General features: G+C 39.8%; 2 protein-coding genes across 3 annotated transcripts in view; both read left to right on the top strand.

Annotated features, from left to right (window-relative positions):
* The window catches only part of SEL (selectin P), a 42,428-nt gene extending 37,069 nt beyond the window's left edge, over positions 1-5,359 (top strand). The window contains exons 14-17 of one of the 2 annotated variants that reach the window (XM_011760463.3): positions 62-178; positions 2,310-2,340; positions 3,571-3,626; positions 4,212-5,359. In XM_011760463.3, the coding sequence (XP_011758765.2) occupies positions 62-178; positions 2,310-2,340; positions 3,571-3,625 (203 nt within the window). In that variant the 3' untranslated portion in view covers position 3,626; positions 4,212-5,359. Of the gene's footprint in view, positions 1-58; positions 179-2,309; positions 2,341-3,570; positions 3,627-4,211 lie in introns of both variants that reach the window. The other variant, XM_011760461.3, reaches the window with a different exon arrangement.
* Positions 5,360-7,279: 1,920 nt separating this feature from the next.
* The window catches only part of LOC105493030 (coagulation factor V), a 72,386-nt gene continuing 56,851 nt past the window's right edge, over positions 7,280-22,814 (top strand). Inside the window, exons 1-3 of the mRNA XM_011760460.2 lie at positions 7,280-7,575; positions 11,343-11,434; positions 21,625-21,747. Coding sequence (XP_011758762.2) covers positions 7,418-7,575; positions 11,343-11,434; positions 21,625-21,747 — 373 coding nt within the window. The 5' untranslated portion in view covers positions 7,280-7,417. The remainder of the gene's footprint in view (positions 7,576-11,342; positions 11,435-21,624; positions 21,748-22,814) is intronic.

The following is a 22,814-nucleotide window of genomic DNA, read 5'->3' as shown; positions in this document are numbered from 1 at the left end:
GATTATTCGTTTGCATAATACGCTTCTTATGTCTTGCATGTGTGTGTTTGTTTTGCAGCAGGACCACTGACTATTCAGGAAGCCCTGACTTACTTTGGTGGAGCGGTGGCTTCTACAACAGGTCTGATAATGGGTGGGACGCTCCTGGCTTTGCTAAGAAAGCGTTTCAGACAAAAAGGTAAATAGGAAAGAGTCTTCTCTTTGCTTTTTTCTTTCACATAATTTAGGGCAGGGAAGTAGAACCACAACTTCAGTAGTTCATGTTGGAAAATATTTGCATTAAAAGAAAAAAAAAGCCAAGATAAGTGATCTTGAGAACTGACTGTCCATTAGAATCACCTAGGGAACTTCATAAAAATATAGATCCTTCTATGGGGAGACTTGGGAGTGGCTGCAGAAATCTGAATTTTTCAAAAGCCCTCTCCCAAAATTCAAATGAGGTTACTTTGCAGTTTGGCATTTGGGGCCTCTGGTCTAAGTACCCTAGGCTATCACTAAAACTAATTAGAAAGGTGTTATGCTTCCTTACTTCACTCATTTCTTCATGTAGCAGTCATTTATTCATCATCTCTGTTAGAGTGTGAGACTCATAATGATGGTTTCTGATATTAAGGAAGGAATAATCCAGGAGGGGAGACAGGTGAAATCAATGCTGGTAGTGAAGTGTGGTAAGTGTGTTAGGACACAAATACAACCTAGGTATTATTAGAACATAGACTAGGGATGCCTTAACCAGACTGTCAGGTGAGAAAGCCTTTTTCAAGCTTAACTTTGAAGAATGAGTGCCATTTAGCCCAGGGGAAAATGGAAATAGAGTTCCATTAGAGAAAATGGCATGTAGGAAGACATGAAAGTGTGAAATCATTGAGAAGATGGTATGTTTCACAGTTAAGTGCATCTGAATCAAAAGGGGATTATGGAGGAGGCAGGAGATGAAGTTAGGGGCAGAAGAAGCTGCCCCTGTATTGGTGACCTGGTGTGATAAGCGAAGAGATTTACTTTTTCTCCTGAAAACTTGTAAAGTTGATGCAGGATTTAAACAGAGAAGACCAAATAGATGAAAACTCTCTGGAAGGGAAACTGTGTTCATCAGATTGTTCATCAGAAAAATAACTTTAGTCTAGGAATTAAAGATGGGAACATCCCATCTCTTAAGGTTTAAAACATCCTTTCTCAATCTTCTCCACTTAGCCTGCGTATAAGTTCATAAAGTTTTGTTTATAACCTAATGGGGCTCTTCTTCATCACTCCTCATAGAAAGTAACTAGGGGCATCAGAGAGACCATTAGTGCTCAAATCAAGGTAATTGAAAGTGGCTATGTGAAAAAATCTGAAAGAGTTCTCATTGAATTTCTCTATTATTGACATAGGTCTCAACACCTATTCTTAACTGCTCAGAGGCAAAACCACGTGTTCCCTACTCTTATTCTTTCTCCATTTACAATGCTACCAAAACATTGAGGCTGTTTTTCCAAATCTTCATATATTCTCCTGTGAGTGGCCAAGACAATAGACAAAGGTCAATACTCTGCTTCAATACCAAAGAGATGTACTGAGAGCTACAGTGAATCCCTCCATGCAAAATGTGTGCTTGCTCAACCAAACCCAGAACCCAGAAGGCAGAGGCAAGAGCTCCTAGACCTTAATCTCTATGATCATGTAGGAATCACTCTAATCTTGATGTTTCCCCCAAGTCCTTTCTTTGACTTTGAGACATTTCCAGGGGACCCTGGAACAGTGCGGAAGGACAAATAGCTACCCATGTTCCAATATTTTTAATAATAAATACATTCATTTGTTGGGGATGGGAGCTTTTTTTCCTGGGCTTCTCCCAATTTGATTTTAGGCTTTCAAGTTTTCTATGGCCAAATAAGAGGAAAATGCTGCAGCCATAGCTGAAAATTCAACTATGAGAGTCTGTCATTTGGATAAAAATATGCTACCTGGGAGGAAAAACATCCACTGTTCTGTTGGTTTGGATTTACGTATGTGATTAGCTTGCCCAGCTAAGGGCTGAGGGCAAGTGACACAAGATGCCCTGAAAAGAAATTGAGTTATGTATATACTGAAAGGAAGGAGGAAGAAAGTGAGAGGACTCTGGAGTTAAATATTGTCAAATGTTCAATTTAGCCTAAAACACTTTCTACCTTTCAGGGAGAGACTGTTCCCAATATTCCCCTTTTAATGAGCCGACCTGAAAATCAGTCTACTGGTTTTCCCCAATAATTTCTATCCTTAATGACCCTCTCTTTCATCTTGTGTTTTTTTTTTTTTTAAATCAATCATTCTTATCTTCTCGCTTATTTTAGATGATGGGAAATGCCCCTTGAATCCTCACAGGTAAGGTAGAAATGTTTTATGATTGAGTAAATTTTGCTAGCTTGACTTTATAATTCACTGTAATGTGTCAGAATGATTACATGCAATGCCTGCCTCCTTTTTACAATGTCTTTTAAAATGTCTTCTTTTCTATTCTGAAGTAAAATACACAGATAACAAATATTCTCATTATAACATAAAGTAGAAATAAAACGAAAAGTAATTTATAATAAAAACACGATGCAAAAACTTAGGCGCTGTGCCAGCAGATGCAATGAGGTCATCAGAAACATGCACCTTCCAGCAGAATCACTAGGAAAGCAGCAGCCATGCAGGTGGACTGATAGGGGAATGTTGTATTAGTGACTCAAAGAGCATTAGAGCTGTGGCTAACACTAATCTAATTTTTCAAAATGGTGAACAACTCTGGTAAAGAGTCCTAAAACCTGTGATAATTGTCCCTTGATTCATATGGCAATTACACTTTTTAAAGATGCAAAAAATGCTTAATATTTACATGTAAAGCGCTTGCGTTCCAGGCTCAGAGATTTTTAACCTGTATGAATATTGAGCAGATATTCCAAAGTTATGTGGGGTGTTGGACAATTCTTTTGTGTCCTGTACCCCCTGCTGTTTATAATCTAGCAAGAGTTTTCAAAAAGGGACAGTATGCCTCCAAGGGTATTTCTTTTGATTTTTGCAACGAACAAGAGCTCTACTGACGTTGAGTGGGCAGGAGGCAGGGGTGCTGGATATCTTTTAAAGACATTTCCATCCTGGAGGAAATAGAAATCCTTATATGAACCCTATTGTCACAGACATCCAGCACCCTTGCCCCATACCTACTCAGTATCAGTAGAACTCTTGATGGTTATAAAAATCAAAAAACACCCCTAGGGGGCACACTGCCCCTTTTGAAAACTACCGTTAGATTATTAAGTGTTAATGCCAAGAATTTTGTAACTACTTCTTCTCACCTAGAAGAGGTTGCAGCACCTTAGAGGGTATAACAGGTATTCAGTAGGTAAAACATCAATAATAACTTAGTGCGGGTACAAAATACAATGTAAATTACCCAGAGCTGTTAAGTGGGATATCGAATATTTCTTTGGCCTTTATTTTTCTTTCCTTTCTAAAGCAGAATTCCAGGGGTGGATGGTAATTTATGGTTTCTGGAAATACTATGTGTTGGACTGTGTTGTTGACAACTAAGCAGTATATGGTGGTCACCCTTGTGTTTCTGTTTTTTAGCCACCTAGGAACATATGGAGTTTTTACAAATGCTGCATTTGACCCGAGTTCTTAAGGTAACATACCTATAAAGATATTTTTGAAGGAAATAGAACAATAGGGAAAAAGGAAGACTATAAAGCTTAACTTTTCTTTATGTAATCATGTATTACGTTTTAAGTATGTATTAGATGTTCAGGCATGAAGGAAATTGTGTTGGCAGTAGGACACAGGTATGACAACAGAATGACAATAGAGTTCACAGAAGGATTTCCATTTCCTCCAGGACAGAAATGTCCTAACAAGACATAACTTATTTCAGGATGTGTGACATTTCCATTATTGGCTGCTAGGTGGTGATGATGTGACCTTTCCTGCAAAGCAGAAGTCAAGACTGCTGAAAAATGTTTTCGAACTGTTATGGAGTCAATTCCCTATGCTACCTGCTGGAAAAACAAAAATAATCTGATGCTATCCCTCTCCCAAAAAATTCAGTGGGTAGCTGAGTGTCCTACAAAAAACCTGAATGGCAGAATATTCAAAATCTAGAAAGAAAAGATTATGCTGAGCCTCAGGGGGTAGATATGATGAGCAAGTTTTTTCTTTCCTTTTTTTTTTTAAGGAAATGATAATTATTTAAATTTCTTTGGTCTCATTTTCAGAGACCTGTCCTTTTCCTGGTCACCTCATTCAGCTCCATATGATCCTGTTGTGAACATCAAGTTTCCTGCTAGACTTGACTTAACTATAATGCATTTGCTGCAGTTTTCCATAAACACCTGTGAATCAAAGACATGGAATTATCTTAGATTAGCTCTGGACCAGCCTGTTGGACCAGCTCTGGACCAACCCTGTTTCCTGAGTTTGGGATTGTGGTACAATCTCAAATTCTCAACCTACCACCCCTTCCTGCCCCACCTCTTCTCTTCCTGTAATACAAGCCACAGAAGCCAGGAGCAAATGTTTCTGCAGTAGTCTCTGTGCTTTGACTCACCTGTCACTTGAACTGCCAGTGAACCAAAGAGACTGGAGCATCTGACTCACAAGAAGACCAGACTGTGGAGAAACAAAAATACCTCTTTATTTTTTGATTGAAGGAAGGCTTTCTCTACTTTGTTGGAAAGCAGGTGGCATCTCTAACGGGAAGCAATTCCTGTAGCATCTTCTGGAGTCTCCAGTGGTTGCTGTTGATGAGGCCTCTTGGACCTCTGCTCTGAGGCTTCCAGAGAGCCCTCTGGATGGCACCAGAGGCTGCAGAAGGCCAAGAATCAAGCCAGGAGGATACATGTCACTGTGGACCTTCCTGCCACCAGCCACTGTCCCTCAAAGGACCCAAAGACCAATATTCAAATGTATAATTAAAAGAATTTTCCCCAAATGCCATGTTCCTCTATTTGATGGTTCGTTCAGTAAGGTCTGTGTATATCACATTGTTTGCCATCAGTGTAATAACACATAATTATGATTGTCCTATTTACACCTCAACCATTCAGTCAGCCAGCAAATTTGTGTCACACACCCTCCACTCCAAGAGAAAATCAGAGAAATGGAAAAATTCTTCATCACCTGAATGTTTTACAGGGAAGAACAAATGTATTTTACATGTTCTTCAAATCCCATGTTTAATAAATAGGTCGTTGAAAGTTATACAGTGTTTATCTGGAACTGATGTTAAAAAAAATAGAGAGCCAAACATTATAGTAGTCATCTTGTCTCTGTAAAATGTAATGCAATAAACATGTCATGTATACTGTATATACATAAGCAAACATCCAAGTAAAAAAAGCAGCCTACTCAAAGGTTACAGTAATGTTGCAACAATGTTGGTAGTAACCTTGGGATTTAGGGACACAGTGCTTTCAAAACGTTTCTCTGATACACTGCCAGTAGCATCTCTGACTGCTTATTTATACGTCAATCAATAGGCTAGATGTTCTAGGACTTTGGTCTCAGCCCTATTTCCTGAGTCAGAATCTACATTTTGTAAAAGTTCCCCTGGGAATTCTGATGGGCTACCAACTTTGGGAGACATTGATAACACTGTAGATAAAGAAGTGTAAGCAACTGTTCAGTCAGGGAGACAATAGATACCTACATGGAATAACCAAAGGTAATTAACATGATTATACAATTTGAATAGTGTTATAATAGTTCATAAAATGGAAAAGTCCACTGGAGCCCAGAATCTGGGAGACAGGCAGAACCCTGCACTGTAAAGAATGACCCAGCAAAGAGGAAGAAAATGGGCATTTTAAGTTGGTAGAATAATATCAGCACAGGAGGAAAGACAGAACACTGGGGGGAGTGGGGAGGGGGGAAGAGGCTGTTGATGAGCCTGACATCATTAACAGAGACCTCATGTGAGGTGCCAGATTACAATTTATTGAATGTACTGAATGCATAAAGCATGACAGAAACTTGGAGCCATGCAGATACAGGGAACCCAGGACAAGTCATTATGATGTCTCACACGATATAATTCTCAGATTCTCTATTAACAGCAAAGTAGGATTTAAGGTGGTGTGAAACAACTAGATCCTTCAAGAAATACAAGAATACAAGGGGTCCTGGAGACAGGAAAATATAATCATAGTAATAAATTTGTGATTGACTGACTTTCTTTCTTTCTCTCTCTCTCTCTCTCTGGCTCTCTCTTCTTTCTTTCTTTTTTTTTTTTTTTTTTTTGATGGAGTTTTATTCTTGTAGCCTAGGCTGGAGTAAAATGGCAAGTTATCAGCTCACTGCAACCTCCACTTTCCGGGTTCAAGCAATTCTCTTGCCTCAGTCTCTTGAGTAGGTGGGATTACAGGTGTCCACCACAACTCCCGGCTAATTTTTTGTATTTTTAGTAGATACAGGGTTTCACTATGTTGACCAGGCTGGTCTTGAACTCCTGACCTCAGGTGATTCACTCGCCTTGGCCTCCCAAAGTGCTGGGGTTACAGGCTTGAGCCACTACGCCCAGCTGCTGTGTGCTAAGTGCTGGAACTATAGTTTACAGTAGCATTTTATCCTCCCAACATACCCTATCAGGAAAAAACATTATTGTCATCCTTATTTCACAGATATCAAAACTGAACAGAGAGGTACAGTAACTTGCCCAAGACAACACAGCTAGTAAGTGAAACTGAAAACTGGACAACTGATTTTTTTTTCAGCCAAGTTCTTTAAGCCCTCTGCTGTGCTGCAGCTTAGCTAGCTACAGGCCCTTATCAAGGCAGAACTGTGCCTTGATAGAGACCAGGAAGGCGATTCAGAGCAGTAGGCCTTGTCCATGTGTTTGTTCCCTTCTTCTCCACCACTTGAAAATAGTGTTTCAGTGCCGGGTAACAGGGCACAATACTCTTTTCCTCAGATCAAAAGGGGAGCCATCTGATTAAGGTGGTTGGGTACCACTGCACTTCACAGAAAGTTCTCCAAGTGTGAGCTTGGACCCAGGCAGGCCTCAGGTCAGTGGTAAGGGTCGACTGCTTCCGTGGTGTTGGCCGGTGGAAATGGAGGGATACAGCTTTGTCCGGCTCATGAATCCCTGGGCATTGTCCCGCCTGCTAGAGCCTCTGATCTCTGCCCCTTCTTCACCTGTAGTAAAACAGTCACTAGTTTGGTTGCTCTCCCTAATACCTCTGGTCGCTGGGAGCTGTGATCTCACCAAGCCCCTGCCAGGAAAAGCCCCAGAAAAAGGGGAGGGAGGGAGAGGCAGAGGCTGCCGCTGCAGTTTGCAAGAACCGCAGGGGAGAAGGACGCTGCCACCCACAGCCCTCAGAGCTCATTGCAGCTGGGACAGCCAGGAGCGGGGTTAGTCAGCAGCTCGACGAGCGGCTGCCCAGGTCCTGGGGTGGTGGCAGCCAGCGGGAGCAGGAAAGGAAGCATGTTCCCACGCTGCCCACGCCTCTGGGTCCTGGTGGTCTTGGGCACCAGCTGGGTAGGCTGGGGGAGACAAGGGACAGAAGCGGTACAGCTAAGGCAGTTCTACGTGGCTGCTCAGGGCATCAGTTGGAGCTACCGACCTGAGTCCACAAACTCAAGGTAACTCAGGTGTGGATCTGGGTGGGCTTCTCTAGAGAGGAAAATCTATTTCTTTAGACAACATTTCCTTTGCAATGTCATGGCTTTTTTTTTTTTTTTTTTTTTTTTTTTTTTTTTTTAACTTCAGGTAAGTAAATATAACTAATAGGAGAGTACACTGAATTAAATAAACTGGGCGAATGCTAATTTTGCCTCCAATAATGTAGTTTATCATTCTGAGGGTATAGAAAGCATTCCATTTGATTGGTTAGATGATGCTTTCTTTTCAAGTTTATTTTCAATACAGTTTTGTTAGTATGTTTGTGTTGGCTTATATATTGGTGAATTCAAAGGCACCAGGGATTGCTTCCTCATTAGTGCTTTCTGGAAATTCCTGTTCCAGATTTTTAGTTGTTTAGTATTTTTATAAGACTCCTATTTATGTATTATTTGTTCCATTGTCTACATAGCTTCATCTTCTAAAACTAAAAATGAACACCTTGTGCTTTTTGTCATATAATTTTATTGCTGCCTTATAAATGATTTTCAAAATATCATCAGTTCTTGTATGTTTTTGTACTTTCACCTTTTTTCTGCTTCATATTTGACTTATTTATCCTTCTGAATGTGACTCTTCATTTTTTTCTCTCTGTTAATCATGTCCTGGGATATGACTTACTTATCCTACTGAATGTGACTCTTCATTTTTTTCTCTCTGTTAATCATGTCCTGGGATATGGTATGTAACTGAGAGGAGGTTTAATTCATATAAAATACTACCCTTGAGTTGCAAACTATTTTTTCTAATTGAAATGTTAAAAATAAGACTTCTCAGAAATTAACTAAATCATAGAGTCTATTCAATATTTCCAGTTAGTTATTTTTTAAATGGTCAACCTGCTAGTGTGACTCACTTTTTTCCCTAACATCACAGTTTATTATGAAAGATGTGTTCCTCTTTTACAATTACAAAACCAAAGCAATCTGCCAAAAACTAATGTAATATTTGAGATCTTTTAGTGTATAATATTAACCTTTTTAAAACTCTCATTGTAAGTGGGTTATTTTGCAGGGTATTACACATGATCTTGGTCTTATAATAAGAAGAGATCCCTCCTTTTCAAAAATAATCATTTTAAATATTGTACTTCAAAGTAACAATCTAGGTCACACCCACACCCTTCGGAACTGCCGTAAGCTAAAACCCCAAGGAAAATAACAGTCCTTCTAACACTAATCTTGCCTGCTCATGAGAAGAATGCAAACTTGGTTGTTGGCTTTCTTGTAGCATGCTGGGTTTACGCTTGGGAGTTTTTTTCTCGTGTCTGTAGTTAGCATTGAAAATAGCAAGCAAAATGCTGGAGGCAGAATCACATAGGGCAAAGGTCTGATTCACATGGCGAGTACACAGGGAACCACGACTGGTCATTCTGTCCCCTCACCCTGTGGGTAAGTTTCCAAAGTTCCGGAGAGTCATTTCTCTGGTAGCAATTGTTGAGTCAAAACCATAGAAACATAACCCAGACAAACTGTCATATTGTTTAACCCTAAATCATATCACTTCTCTCTAGCATTTTCTTATGAAAAATCTAATCCATATATCTGGCTGCTTACACTAAGAACTTGTTCTAACTTGTCCAGCCCCTAGAGCTATGATGCTCACTAGATGAATATCAACGTAGACAACTCCATCTTTTGGCAAAGTGTATTTTAGCACAAAGCAGAAATCCGTCTACTTATTTCATATAATATTAGCAGGACAATGCCTTGTAAAGGTAAAATGTACATATTTTTCTTGCTCCAAGTCGGAGATGAACACTTTCAAAAATTTCCTTAGAAACCTTGTTTAGTCACTCACATAATACAAAGAGATATTGAAGAAAAGATACACATACATTTTCCTCCTAGGGTTCTAGCTTTATATGATTTTGTGACTATGAACAAATCATCTTTAAACAATCCTTATAAATGAAAAACTCATTGTACACATTGTTTGAATTCATATCATCTGTAACTGTTTAATCAGATAGATTATTTTCCAATAGAAATTGTTCAGATTAAAATAGACATACCTCAGTATAAATACACAGCATACATAGTAAAACTTGTTAGAAAACCTCTCTCTGTTGAAATTACTCCACATAAGAGACTGATATTTTTTAGTAAAGATTTTATACCATCATCTACATTTCTGTATCAAAGATCTGGGGCAGGGGAGGACAATAACTTTTCAATTGTACTAAAAAAATAAATAAAAATGGACTTCCACATTAGGGACATTAGTATATAGAATCTTAGAATTCTTAAGTTATAAGAACACTAAGAGGTCATTTAATTCATATTCAAACATATTAAGGTGTTTTAACCTTCTACTTTTCCCTTGCCCTCAGCACCAATGACCTTACCAAGTAGTTGTCTAATTTCTACTTGAATACTGCCAGTGATGGAGAATCCACTACCTTCTCTATCTAGCCATTCTAAAAGTACTTACATGCCTCCTTTAATCCTGCCCCCACATATTAACACAGTTCCTGTATTCCACATATTAAAATTTGTGAGCATTACTATTACTACAGATTTGTTTTTGCTTTCTGTGAAAACCTGAAGGCTAAAGACTAACTCTAATTATATTTACAAAATATTACTAGCTAACATGGATTAAGTATTTCTAGTGTGCCAGTTCTGTGCCTTTTGTACATATCAACTTATTTAAAATTATACAACAATTCTGTGAGGGAGATTTCAGTATTAATCTCATCTTATAGTTGTAGAAACTGAGGCACAAATGAATTAAGTAAACTTTTCAAGATAAAACAATAAGAGGTAGATGTAGTCTTCAAGTCCAGAGATACTGAATTCACAGCCTGCACCCTAGCCACCGTGCTGTATAGAAGGCATGGCATATGTGGGTGCTGTTATGTCTTGATTATGGCTGGGTCACTGTCCCCGCATTAGGAAGCAAAACAAAGCCACTCTGATCAACTGATTGAGACATTTGTAAGGTATTTTCTCTGAATTCTCTTTCCTTTTACCCTCATCTTTGAGTTTAAGACAAGGATAAGAATGATGTGTCTTTAGAGGTACAGAACAATAACAACAACAACAACAGCAACAACAGGAAAGTAACTCACCACTCACGACTCTCCCTGTTGTCTGTCCTCTCTCTAATATTTTTTTAAATCATGAATGCGGTGGTTTCACATTTTTTAATATTGGTTCTGCCACTTACCAACTGTGTCTCTTAGACAAGTTACTGACTGTTTCCAAAACAGTTTTTTCATTTGTTTGTTTCCAATATGAATCCCAGGGCTTTTACCCCGTTAGCCATCTCTCACCTCTCAACTAGAAATAAATTCCACGAAATCAATACTTTTTCACAATTTCCCCAGTAGATTAAAACTATTTTTGATTGATCAGTTGAAAAACAGCTCATATATTTATTCATAAAGGATTTGGTCATATTTTAATAATGTAAAATCTAAACCTACAGTTTGGGTTTATACTGTGATATTGGGTTGTTTTTAGAAAATTGATTCTGAGGAACGATATTAGGGTAGATTAACTTGTGAACAAATAGTTATCACAACAGGATATTTTTGAAGAGACCAATAATTATTTCATTAACTTTACTTATTGATCATATTTATAAAACGGTGGGCTTCTGAAATGCAATAAAGATACTGGTATTCTACTAGAAGTCTGAAGATATGAGAGATCTACTTTTTTTGTGATGTGAGAAATAGATGTTGAATATGCCTTTCAAATTAGTTTTTGTATTATATTTCCAGTTTGAATCTTTCTGCAACTTCCTTTAAGAAAATTGTCTACAGAGAGTATGAACCATATTTTAAGAAAGAAAAACCACAATCTAGCATTTCAGGTAAGCCTGAAATATACTTTTTTAATTTTAAAGATAAATTTCTATGGGTAATTTGGCATTCACATGCATCTAAAATTTCCATTTACTTGAAAATTTGTAGAAATATGTGTTTTCTTTTTTAACAAGTACTGGCTGCATAATATGTGGGGCCCCTTGTTCATATTACTGAACATTTCAAAGTAGTGACTGCAAAGCATTAAACCAAGCCAGGGGCCCTTCGGGGCATGGGGCCCTGTGAAACTGCCCAGGTCACATACCCATGAAGCTGGCTCTGTTTTTAACCTTGATTAAAATAGCTAAATAAAACTTATAAGTGTTTGAATTTTTATTCATTCATCTAAAAAACTGTTATTGAGTACCGGGTGTGGGCTGGGCATTGAAATAGGTAGGCACTGTGGATGCAACAGTGGACGAGACAGTCTCATATCCTGGGTTCATGGAGATTATGGTCTAGTTTAATGAGCACAGATGTGCCTCTGCAGAATGATTTTTTGCTTCCATTTGGCTCCCTAGATTCATTCAAAGGAACTATGTATGGCTGACTCTTTTGCGTCTCCTATTTATCTAGTGTGATATATACAATAGCCATAATTTTTAAAGAAAATCTCTTCTTTTTTCCTCATCTCTTCCTTTATCAAGAAGACTGGGTTGAATAGGGTTCTAGTATCTTAACTATGATACCATATTCTACAGGGATGAAGTGCTCAAGGGAGCACTTCCTCCAGTTGAGTCCCCTTGTCAGTAATTCACCTGTCCCTTTCCCCAATCAGATGAAGACATGCTGTCTTTCCGAGAATCATCCTAGTCTGTCCTGCCTCTTCTGATCTCCCTTAATCTTCAATATTTACTCAATGGGAGTCATTCTTTCCGTTAAAAATCAACAACCAAACCAAAACCAGACCAAACGATGTCCAGGTTAACTCCTATCTAGAAAAAGAAAAAAAAAAAAATCTCCCCGTGACCCTGCCTGCCTTTTCCTTTTCTCTCCTTTCCTTCACTTCAGTTTTTGTGTGAGGACTCTGTATCATTCTCTACATTTCTTCGCCTATATTCTTTTCCTAATCTGCTTTAGGATGAATGAGTCTACTAAAATTACTCTTACAAAAGGGCACTCAGGACTTGAGGTGCCAGAGCCTATGTTCTTTTACTACTAGACATTACTAGGACATTTAATACTCTTCCTTTTTGAAGCTCTCTCTTTACCTGGTTTTTCTATTGTCACTTCCCCTGGGTTTTCTGACTTCTCTTACCACTCCTGCTCAGTATCCCCACCAGATATTCTCCCCTAGGGTTCCAATCTCACCCAAAACCAAAGCTTTCACTACGACCTACCCAGAAGCCACTTTCCCTCTGAAGCTACACTGACACCCCCTCCATATCAGCAGAATTAAGTCTTCCCTCTTCTATACACCCCTAGTACCTTGAATTAATCCCTATCTTCTAAAGATATTATGAGGATCAATCGAATTCATAAGTACAAAGTATTTATAATGATGCTGACACACAATAGGCACTCAGTAGAAGTTAGCTACATTATTGTTATTGTTGCTGCTATTATTAATCATAACTTAGATCATATATATCATAGTATTATGGATATCTATATATCTATATTTCTCCACTCATTTATATATTCTTCATATGTGTTCATTTATATATTTATTTAATTTTAAACAAATCTGCATTTAAATATTCTTTTATTTTAAAATAATTGTGTATTGAGGCCGGGCATGGTGGCTCATGCACTTTGGGAGGCCAAGACGGATCACTTGAAGTCAGGAGTTCCAGACCAGCCTGGCCCACATGGTGAAACCCTGTGTCTACTGAAAATACAAAAATTAGTTGCACATGGTGGTGTGTGCCTGTAGCCCCAGCTACTCAGGAGGCTGAGACATGAGAATCACTTGAACCCAGGAGGTGGAGGCTGCAGTGAGCCAAGATCACATCATTTCACTCCAGCCTGGGTGACAGAGCGAGACTCCATCTCAAAAAAAAAAAAAAAAAAAAAAATGTGTATTGAGAACCTACCACATTCCAGGTTCTGGGATTAAGTGAATAAGACATGGACCTTGACTTCCAGGAGTCAACCAGCTACTGGGGATAACCTATAGGTAGACAAGCAATGACAGTAGAGTAATAAGGAAGAACTATGATGAGGATTTTGTAGTAGGACATAGGAGACCTATCTCCAGTCTGGTGGGCAGGAAAGTACTTCTCTTTCTAGGTTGATAGCTGAAAAAAGAGTAGGATCTTGGAAATCCAAGTGGGGAGGCAAGGCATTGGAGGGTAGATGCATTTTAAATCAAGGCACAGAATGTTTCAAAGTTTGGAGGTGAGAGTATGGTATGTTTGTGGAACCATAACTGGATCAGCACAGCTGGAGCACAAACTTCAGGGAAGGAATTAACAAGAGATGCAACTAGATGGAGATCAGGCATCCATGCTAGGCTTTATAGTGAGAGGAATAGGGAGTCCCTAATAGGATTTCAGCAGGAGAAAGATTTGTCCTTTAGAAAGACAATTCTCTCCAATTATAGAAAATGGATTGGAGGAAGATCAGAGTCCAGAGCCAGAGAAACCAGTTATGGGACTGTTGTATCAATCCAGATAGCAGAGAAGCTGAGATGGGGAAAATGAGATGGGGAAAATGATTTAGGAGCTAAAATCAATTAAACTTGGTGACTCATTAGATGTGATAATGAGGAAGAAAAGGGAATTATTATGGACTTCAAGGTTCTGGTTTAAACAGAAGAGTGGATAGGGTGCCTATCAGTAAGAAAGAAAATTTAAGAAAAGGAGATAGTTTGTGAGGGAAGGTGATAAGTATAGATTTGGAGTCTGTCTATAGAATGTCTACCTAGAGATGTTAAATGAGCAGATCGGTGTAGAAGTTTGGCCCTCAAAAGAGAGAACTGAGCTAGCTGTAAACATTTGGGAGACATCAGAACAAAGATGGTAATTGAAGCATTTAGAGGGTGTAAATTTACCAGGGAGGATGTGATGAGAAAAGAAGGCTGCAGACAGAGCTCAAAGTAGCAGCAAAGTCCAAGGGATGAGCCAAGAAAGAAAAGTTTACCAAGGAGCTTGAGAAAGCCTGTTCAGGGAGGGGAGAAAAAATCTAGAGAATGTGGTATCCTGGAAGCAAAGGGTCAAATGCTATGAAGAGTTATTAATATAAGGGCCAAAATATGGTCCTTTTATTATGGAATAGTGGGGCAAGTCCAGATGGCAGGATGAGGAGTGAATGGAAGGCAAGGAAACTGAAGCAGAAGGGTCTTACACATAACTCTTCCCTGAAACTTGGTTCCAGATGGGAGGAGAGACAGTGTAGTTCTGAGGCGGACTCAGGAGCTTCAGGATATTTGATAATTTTATAAAAAGGAATACAGAGACTTAAAATATTTAAGGGAAGACTCCATAGAAATGCCACAAAGTCCTTTCCAATAGAAAACGAGGGGATAAAAACATCTGAGAGAGAAGACTTGGAAGAAGCAGGAAGCATTGGGATTCAAACCTTGGGCCGGCTTGGCCTTAGGTAGAATGGCTACTACCTTCATTGGGGGCCCGGAAAGCAGAAGATAACGTTGCCAATAAAATTAAGTTTGTAGTTGTGAGCAGGAAGTTGAAGGATGTCCTGTCCTATATCACAGAGTCTATTCATTTTCAGAGCTCCAGCTCCAAGCTTAGCATATACAATAGATACTTAAGAACTGTTTAATTAAATTAAATTGTAGGTAGATGAAGGGAATATGAGGTGGGAAACATACTCATTAAGAGGAATTGGCAGGTATTTGAAGGTGTACCTTTTGTGGCTTTTGCCAAGCTAAGCAAACTTTAATCCCTTTGCTGTGTAAGACCTTGTGCTGAATGCCGTAAGAGATGGAAAGGACTAATTCCAGGCTGAAGACTTTTAAACAATAAAAAGGCATGGATAGTTTTTGAAGAAAAGGGTACTATGATCAAAGTCCTTTCAGGTGATTATGTTTTGTAGTGATTTCCTGCTTTAACCTTAGTAGAGCCAGACTCTGACAGTTGGTGAGAACGGTCTCCAATTTATGTGTAAGGCCTTTGCACCTTTCTGTCAACCCCTGTGTATCTCAGAATATATTTGTTTTTTGTGAACAAAGGCGTTTTGACGTCCATTTTAATGTAATTGCTTCCTGAGCATCCAAAGTTGCTTAACTATGAACTTCTGAAGTGCAGGAGTGGTATCTTATTCACCTTTGTATCTCTATAGTAGTTGATACAAGGAGGCAAATCTGGTGTGAAGGAAAAGCCTTTTATTTTGACTGAGATCTGGATTTGAACACTGCCATTAACTATGTGGCCTCTCCCATTCCCCAGACAAGTCCTGTGTCATTTGTTCCTTTCTCCTATGTCCTGCTCCACTCATCTGCTGGCTATGATTCTAGCTGAGCTCTGAACAAATCATGAGCCTCACTCCTGCAGCATGAACTAGTGTTGCTGTTAGTTATTGTAATTGCAGGGGGCTGGGCTGCAGGATTGGAGGTCTGAAGATGTCTAATAAAGTTTATGGACATTTGGGCAGGTGAAGGAGTATGGCTGGGGTCATTTTTAGGAATTCTGTCTTGGGCTTTAAAATGTCTAGTTTTGGCTGGGCATAGTGGCTCACGCCTATAATCCCAGCACTTTGGGAGGCCAAGGTGGGAGGATTGCTTGAGGCCAGGAGTATGAGACCAATCTGAGCAATGTAGTAAGACCCTGTTTCTATTTAAAAATATGTATATTTTTTAATTAGTCAGGCATGGTGGTACATGCCTGTAGTTTCAGCTACTGGGGGTGCTAAGGCAAGAGGGTCATTTAAGACAAGAGCATCACTTGAGCCCAGGAGTTTGAGGCTGCAATGAGTTATGATCACACCACTGCACTCCAGCCTGGGTGACAAAGTACGGCCTCACCTCTAAATAAATAAGTAATTAATTAAATTGGCTAGTTTTGAGTCTCCCCATTTTTCAGGGACAAATTATAAAATGTTTGTCCCTGAAGGAGTTTTGAAATAGCTGCAACAATCACTACCTTGTGTTATGTAATGCCTTGTTCACCTAAGAGCAGGGGATTGGATTAGCTGACCTTCTGCAGTCAGTCCTTTTCCAGTTCCACAACTGCACTAAATTGGGTACATGCTGTGCTGGCTTCCCCAAGCCCTGAAGTAGGCCACTCCTTTCCCCGATCCAGCTTTGGGCACTGAGGAGAGGGTGAGAAGGGTCTTAGGCCATCTGGCTGATGGAGGAGCTGAAGAGCAGCTGGAAAACCATTTAGCCATGTGTTTTCCTACATGCCTGAAAGTATTCCGTATGCATTTATGAAAACATCCTTTTGTTTTGCCTTAATTCTGAAGAAGTAGGAGGGGAGGTTGAGTAAATACTCCAAACTGTCCACTGAAGTAATAGGTCTTATTAGGTTAAATAACTTAATAGACTTTCTCTGGGCATCTGGTATTTGCAGCCATGTGATGCCAGTAAACAAACCAACCAAGCAAGAGAACCATGGCAACTAAATGCGGTACATAATTGGCAGCATAGTCAGCACCCTGCTGGGCTCACTGGCAGCCAGGTTAGGTGGGAATAGTCAGTGGAAACTTCCATCAGGAGCCAAGACAGAGGGTAGCAGCTGGAAGAGAGGGGTCAGTCAGTGGAGTCAGACATGTCAGGAGTCAAAAGAGGTGTAGACATCTGGACTGTTCTATAAAGATGGCGGCCTGAGCCCTGGCTCAGGAGTCCAGAGATCTGAGTTCTGATCCCAGCAATGCTACCAGATCACTGACTGACCTTGGGCAAGTCATCCTTGTCCCCCCATTCCTACCTCCCAGGCTTTGTTAACTAAAAGAAGGACTGAACTTTGTGACCTCCACAGTCCTGTGTAAAGCCAACATAAAAACAAACAAAAAGCTTCAGGCACAAGATCAGAATAAATTCCAGGACTAGGAGTCCAAGGAAATGAATAGGACAACCATGGGTGGCAAGACAGGGGTAGGGAAAGATAGGATCTCTGTCCCAGAGATCAGAGTTTACCATTGCTTCGGTAACCAGTTACTGCAAACTTAGTGGCTAAAACAACACAAATTTATTCTTTTATGATTATATTTCTGCAGATCAGAAGTCCAAAATGGGTTTTATTGGGCTAAAATCAACGTGTTGGCAGAGCTGCATTCCTTCTGGAGGCTCTGGGGGAGAATTGTTTCCTTGTCTTTTCCAGTTACTGGAAGCTGCCTACACTCATGGGCTCATGGCCCCTTCCTCCATCTTCAAAACCAGCTGAGTAGCATCCCAAGTTGTTCCTAACTCAGATTCTCCAGCATCCCTCTTATAAGGACCTTTGGGATTACATGGGATCCACCTGGACAGCCCAGAAAAATCTCATCTCAAGATCCTTAATCATAGATACACAGTCCCTTTTGCCATATAAAGTAGCATATTTCCAGGTCCAGAGATTAGGACATGGACATCTCAGCAGGAGCACATTATTCTGCCTACTACACCCACCAAACAAAGCCCTCCCACGGTGTCCTCCCTCTCAGAGAATGGCACCCTCCTCCACCCAGCTCCCCAAACCAGAACCTCATCAGCCATCCATGGCAACTGATGTCCTTCGTTCTCTACCCCATATCCAATCCATCTTCAAGTTCCAACTATTTTATCTTCTAAATAGATCACTAATATATTCTCTCCTCATCATCTCATCATAATCTCAGTCACCACTGTCTCTCCTGGAGCCAAATCTGTTCTCACAATTGTTCTCCACTCGGTTTCCTCCCAGATCATCCTCCACAAATGCAGCCAGAGATTTTAAAACCAAAATCTAGTCCATGTTGCACCCTGATGAAAACTCTTTAATGGCTTCCAGATACTCTTAGGCTAAAGGGAAAACTCAAAGAGGCTTACAAAGCCCTGCATGATGGGACTCTCAGAATGCCTTCAGCTTCACTTTCTGCTCCTTCCTTTCACATACTAAGCTCCACCTCCCCACTGGCTGTCAGTTCTCTGAAAAGACCACATTTTCTGGCACCTCAGGGCCTTTGTGCATACCACTCTCACTTTTTAGAATGTCTTCAGCCATCCCTTTGCCTCTCTGCCTTTGGACTTCAGTTAAAGGATTAATTCCTCAGAAAAGAATTCCCCAACTTACCTCCTATTGGACTAGATTCCCCTGTCAAATACTCTTCAGAGTATTCCATTCTTTTCTGTCATAATATTTACCATAGGTTTAAATTGAATGTTTTCGGATCACGAGGTCAGGAGATCGAGACCATCCTGGTTAACACGGTGAAACCCCGTCTCTACTAAAAAAAATACAAAAAAACTAGCCGGGCGAGGTGGCGGGTGCCTGTAGTCCCAGCTACTCGGGAGGCTGAGGCAGGAGAATGGCGTAAACCCGGGAGGCAGAGCTTGCAGTGAGCTGAGATCCGGCCACTGCACTCCAGCCTGTGCGACAGAGCGAGACTCCATCTCAAAGAAAAAAAAAAAAATAAATGAATAAATAAATTGAATGTTTGTGTGATCATTTGTTTAAAATCTGTCTTTCCTACTATAAAAACTTATAAAGTTATAGAACTATAAAAATGTTCGACTTTTTATAAACTCTATGAAGGCAGGGAGTGGGTGTATCTATTTTACTTTTTTATGCACCATTGCAATTCTGATGCCTAGGATAATATAGGCACTCGATATTCCTTGAATAAATAAAGGAATGAATACAAGGTGGAAGTGTAGTTTAAAGAAGTGGTTTAAAAGTCATGATCTAGAGACAGACATATTAAACTTTAAATCATGATGCTGTGTGATTTTAGGCAAGATACTTAAACTCTCTGAGGCTCAGTTTCCTCAGCTATAAAATGAAGATCTTAATATCTACCTTAAAAACGTGTGAGAATTAAGGTAGGGACTTACAGTACTTGAATGTATCAAGGGAAACAGTACAGGAAAGCCCTATTATAATTATCGTCACCAGTGCAAACAAATGGTGGCTGAGCTCCATGAGTGCTGTGACTTCCTTCTCCTGCTTCTAGGATGCCTAATGGCGAGAAGCCAATCCCATGACACTTGTGGATGGTTCAGAAATGACAGTAGTTGATTTCTGTCACTTGTCTGGAATGGGTCTTTTGGTCATAGATTCTCAAGATTTCAAAGACATCAAGATCACCAAGGAGCACATGTTAAAGTCCAGATTCCCAAGTTTCACCTCCAGAGCTCAGATTCATTGAGGCTGAGGTGACATTTGGAAATCTGCCTCTTAGTAAGACCCTAGGTGATTCTGATGCAGAGACTCCAAGGACTACACTTTGGAAATTCTAGTACGGTCATCCCTTGGCATCCACATGGGATTGGTTCCAGGACTACTCACAGATACCAAAATTTGCAGATGCTCAAGTCCCTTATATAAAATGTCATAGTATTTGCAATAACCTATGCACATGCTCTCATATACTTTAAATCATCTCTAAATTAGTTATAATACTGAATGCAATGTATATACTATATAAATTGCTATTATGTTATAGTTTTATTTGTATTGTTTTTATTGTTGTGTTATTTTTATTGTTGTTTTTAAAATATTTTTGATCCAAAATTGGTTGACTCCATGGATGTGTAACCATGAATATGAACCATGGTCATGGAGGGCTGACTATATATAATTCCTTGAATTCTGACTCAGCCATCAACTTTTTCCCTAACTCCCCAGACAGAATCTGTGCTTCATCCTCTCTTCTTCTGTAGTATTTTGCCCATATCTCAGCAGTCGCTCCTATCATACATCTATCTCCAAATTAGCTTGTGAGCTCCTCAGGACAGGGACTGTATTTGATCCATGTAGCCAGAAACTTTCTAACACAGTGCCTGGCATGTAGAAAGTAAAACCTCATTCTTGATTTCTGCACCCATAACCTCCTGTCCTTGCTGTGTTCTCCCATTGCAGTAACTAATAACATCATTTACCCAGTTGTTCTGATAAAACACCTTGAGGTCATCCTTGACTTCTGTCTCTCACAAGCCACATGCAATCCATCAGCAAGTCTTGTTTGTCTTACCTACACAAATGTCCAGAATCCAACCACTACTCATCACGTCCTGCTACATGTGCTGGCCCAGTACACTGCAGTCTCCTATACTGCCTAAGCTCTCTGCTTCCATTCTTGTCCCTACACAGACTATTCTCTACACAGCAGCTATGATGAACTTTTTGTTTTAGGACGAACTTTTAATACACGTTGTACTATGTCTCTGCTGTACAAAGTGGTTTTCATTTTACTTAGAAATGCTCCATTTCACTTAGACGAGGCATGGTGGCTCGCGCCTGTAATCCCAGCACTTTGGGAGGCTGAGGCGGGTGGATCACCTGAAGTCGGGAGTTCGAGACCAGCCTGGCCAACATGGTGAAAAGTCATCTCTACTAAAAATACAAAAATTAGTTGGGTATGGTGGTGCATGCCTGTAATCCCAGCTACTTGGGAGGCGGAGGTAGGAGAATTGGTTGAACCCAGGAGGTGGAGGTTGCAGTGGGTCCTGATATTATACCACTGCACTCCAGCCTAGGAGACACAGCGAGACTCCATTTAAAAAAAAAAAAAAATGCTCCAGTGATGTCCCATTTTACTTAGAAGAAAATTCGAGTTCTTACCATAGCCCATAGGGCCTTCCTTGTTCTGCACACCCACCATCCACCTCATCTCTTCTTTCTTCCCATACTGTTTTTCTTACTGTTCCTTAGATACGTCAAGCCTACTCCTGCCTCAGAGCCAGAGAGCTGCGTGATTTGGTTCCTCAATTCATCTAGGTCTCTGAGCACTCCCACGTCAGAGAAATCTAAAGTAACTACTCTGTTGCATCACCCTCTGTAATTGAAATGAACATCTTTCTTAAGCAAAGACAGTTATCTCTAAGGAATGACAGTGGGTCAAAGTGGGCGGGACTTGGTCAGAACTATTTCTCCTGCTCTGTTGACTTCTTTTAGGTCCAGGACAAGTGTTTCTACCATTCTGTTTGATCTGTTTACGTGTGATATTGAGTTAATGAGCTGCTAAAACCTTCTAGATTGAAGATAAGCCGGTCAGCCTCAGGACCAGGAGGAATGGTAGCAATCACTCTTGGTATCATCTGTTTGCTTTTCTTGCTTAGCAACTCTGCCTTTGGTGACCCTGAATACAGACATAGTTTAAATATTTGTTTTCACAGGACTTCTTGGGCCTACTTTATATGCTGAAGTCGGAGACACCATAAAAGTTCACTTTAAGAATAAGGCAGATAAGCCCTTAAGCATCCATCCTCAAGGAATTAGGTACAGTAAATTATCAGAAGGTAAGATAAATTTAATATTTTTCTGAAAAGGGAAAATGTCTAAATCTCTAATACTAGCATCAACATTTAAAACTATATTGTTAACCATGTGTTGTTAGGGAAATCTCTTGCAACTGGTAATTATAAAAATTGTTGCTGTTGTAAGTTTCAAGAGAAGAAAAGGAAAAGGTTTTGGAGTCCCCTAGACCTGGATTTTTCACTGGGTTCTTACTCTAATATTTGGGAGGGCAAGTTATCTAATTTCTCTGAATTCTCATATGTTCATCTTAAAATGGGAATAATAATACATACATTGAAAGATGGTTTAAGGCGGGGGTCAGTAAATTTTTCTGTAAAGGGCCAGATAGTAAGTTTGTTTGGCTTTGCAGGCCGTAAGATCTCTGTTGCAAGTACTCAACTCTGCCTTTTAGTACAAAAGCAGCCATAGACGATACTTTCTTTTTATGGCTTTGGTTACAGATGTCAGAACTAATTAACTTTATTACCTTATTCTTTCCCTCAAGTCATACACCAGAGTAAAACTGCCTCTGACAATACAATTTTATTTACAAAAACAGGCAACTGGTTGGAATTGGCCCATGAGCCACTGACACAGTGACATAGAACTAGCCTGATATAGGCTTCCTGGCACATAGATGACACTCAGTAAGTGGTATTTGGTGGTGGTGAGACTAGAAGTATTAATAGTATTAGACTTTTGGACATACTGAAGTGGTCAAGAAAGTAAGCTTCAGAGGCAGACAAGTTAAAATTCTAGCTTTATCATTTCTGATTCTACGACTTTAGCATCTCTGAGCCTCAGTTTTCTCATCTATAAAATGGAAATGATTATAACCACCCATAAGATTGCCTGAAATTTAAATGAGATCACTTAGGTAGAGAACTAAACATGGCTCCTGGGATCTGATAAGCTCTCAATAAATAATGATGACAATGATGGCAATGATCATAAAGACAAGAGCGATGCAAGTTATTGTATCAGCTGCTGAATAGTAAGTACCTGATGTTAATATGGTTCTAATTATCCCATTATGCTGATGTTTGGATCATTGTAAGCATCATAGAGT

Source organism: Macaca nemestrina, chromosome 1 (genome assembly GCF_043159975.1).
Source record: "Macaca nemestrina isolate mMacNem1 chromosome 1, mMacNem.hap1, whole genome shotgun sequence".
Classification (NCBI taxonomy): Eukaryota; Metazoa; Chordata; class Mammalia; order Primates; family Cercopithecidae; genus Macaca; species Macaca nemestrina.
This window is presented reverse-complemented; position numbering and strand designations above follow the sequence as displayed.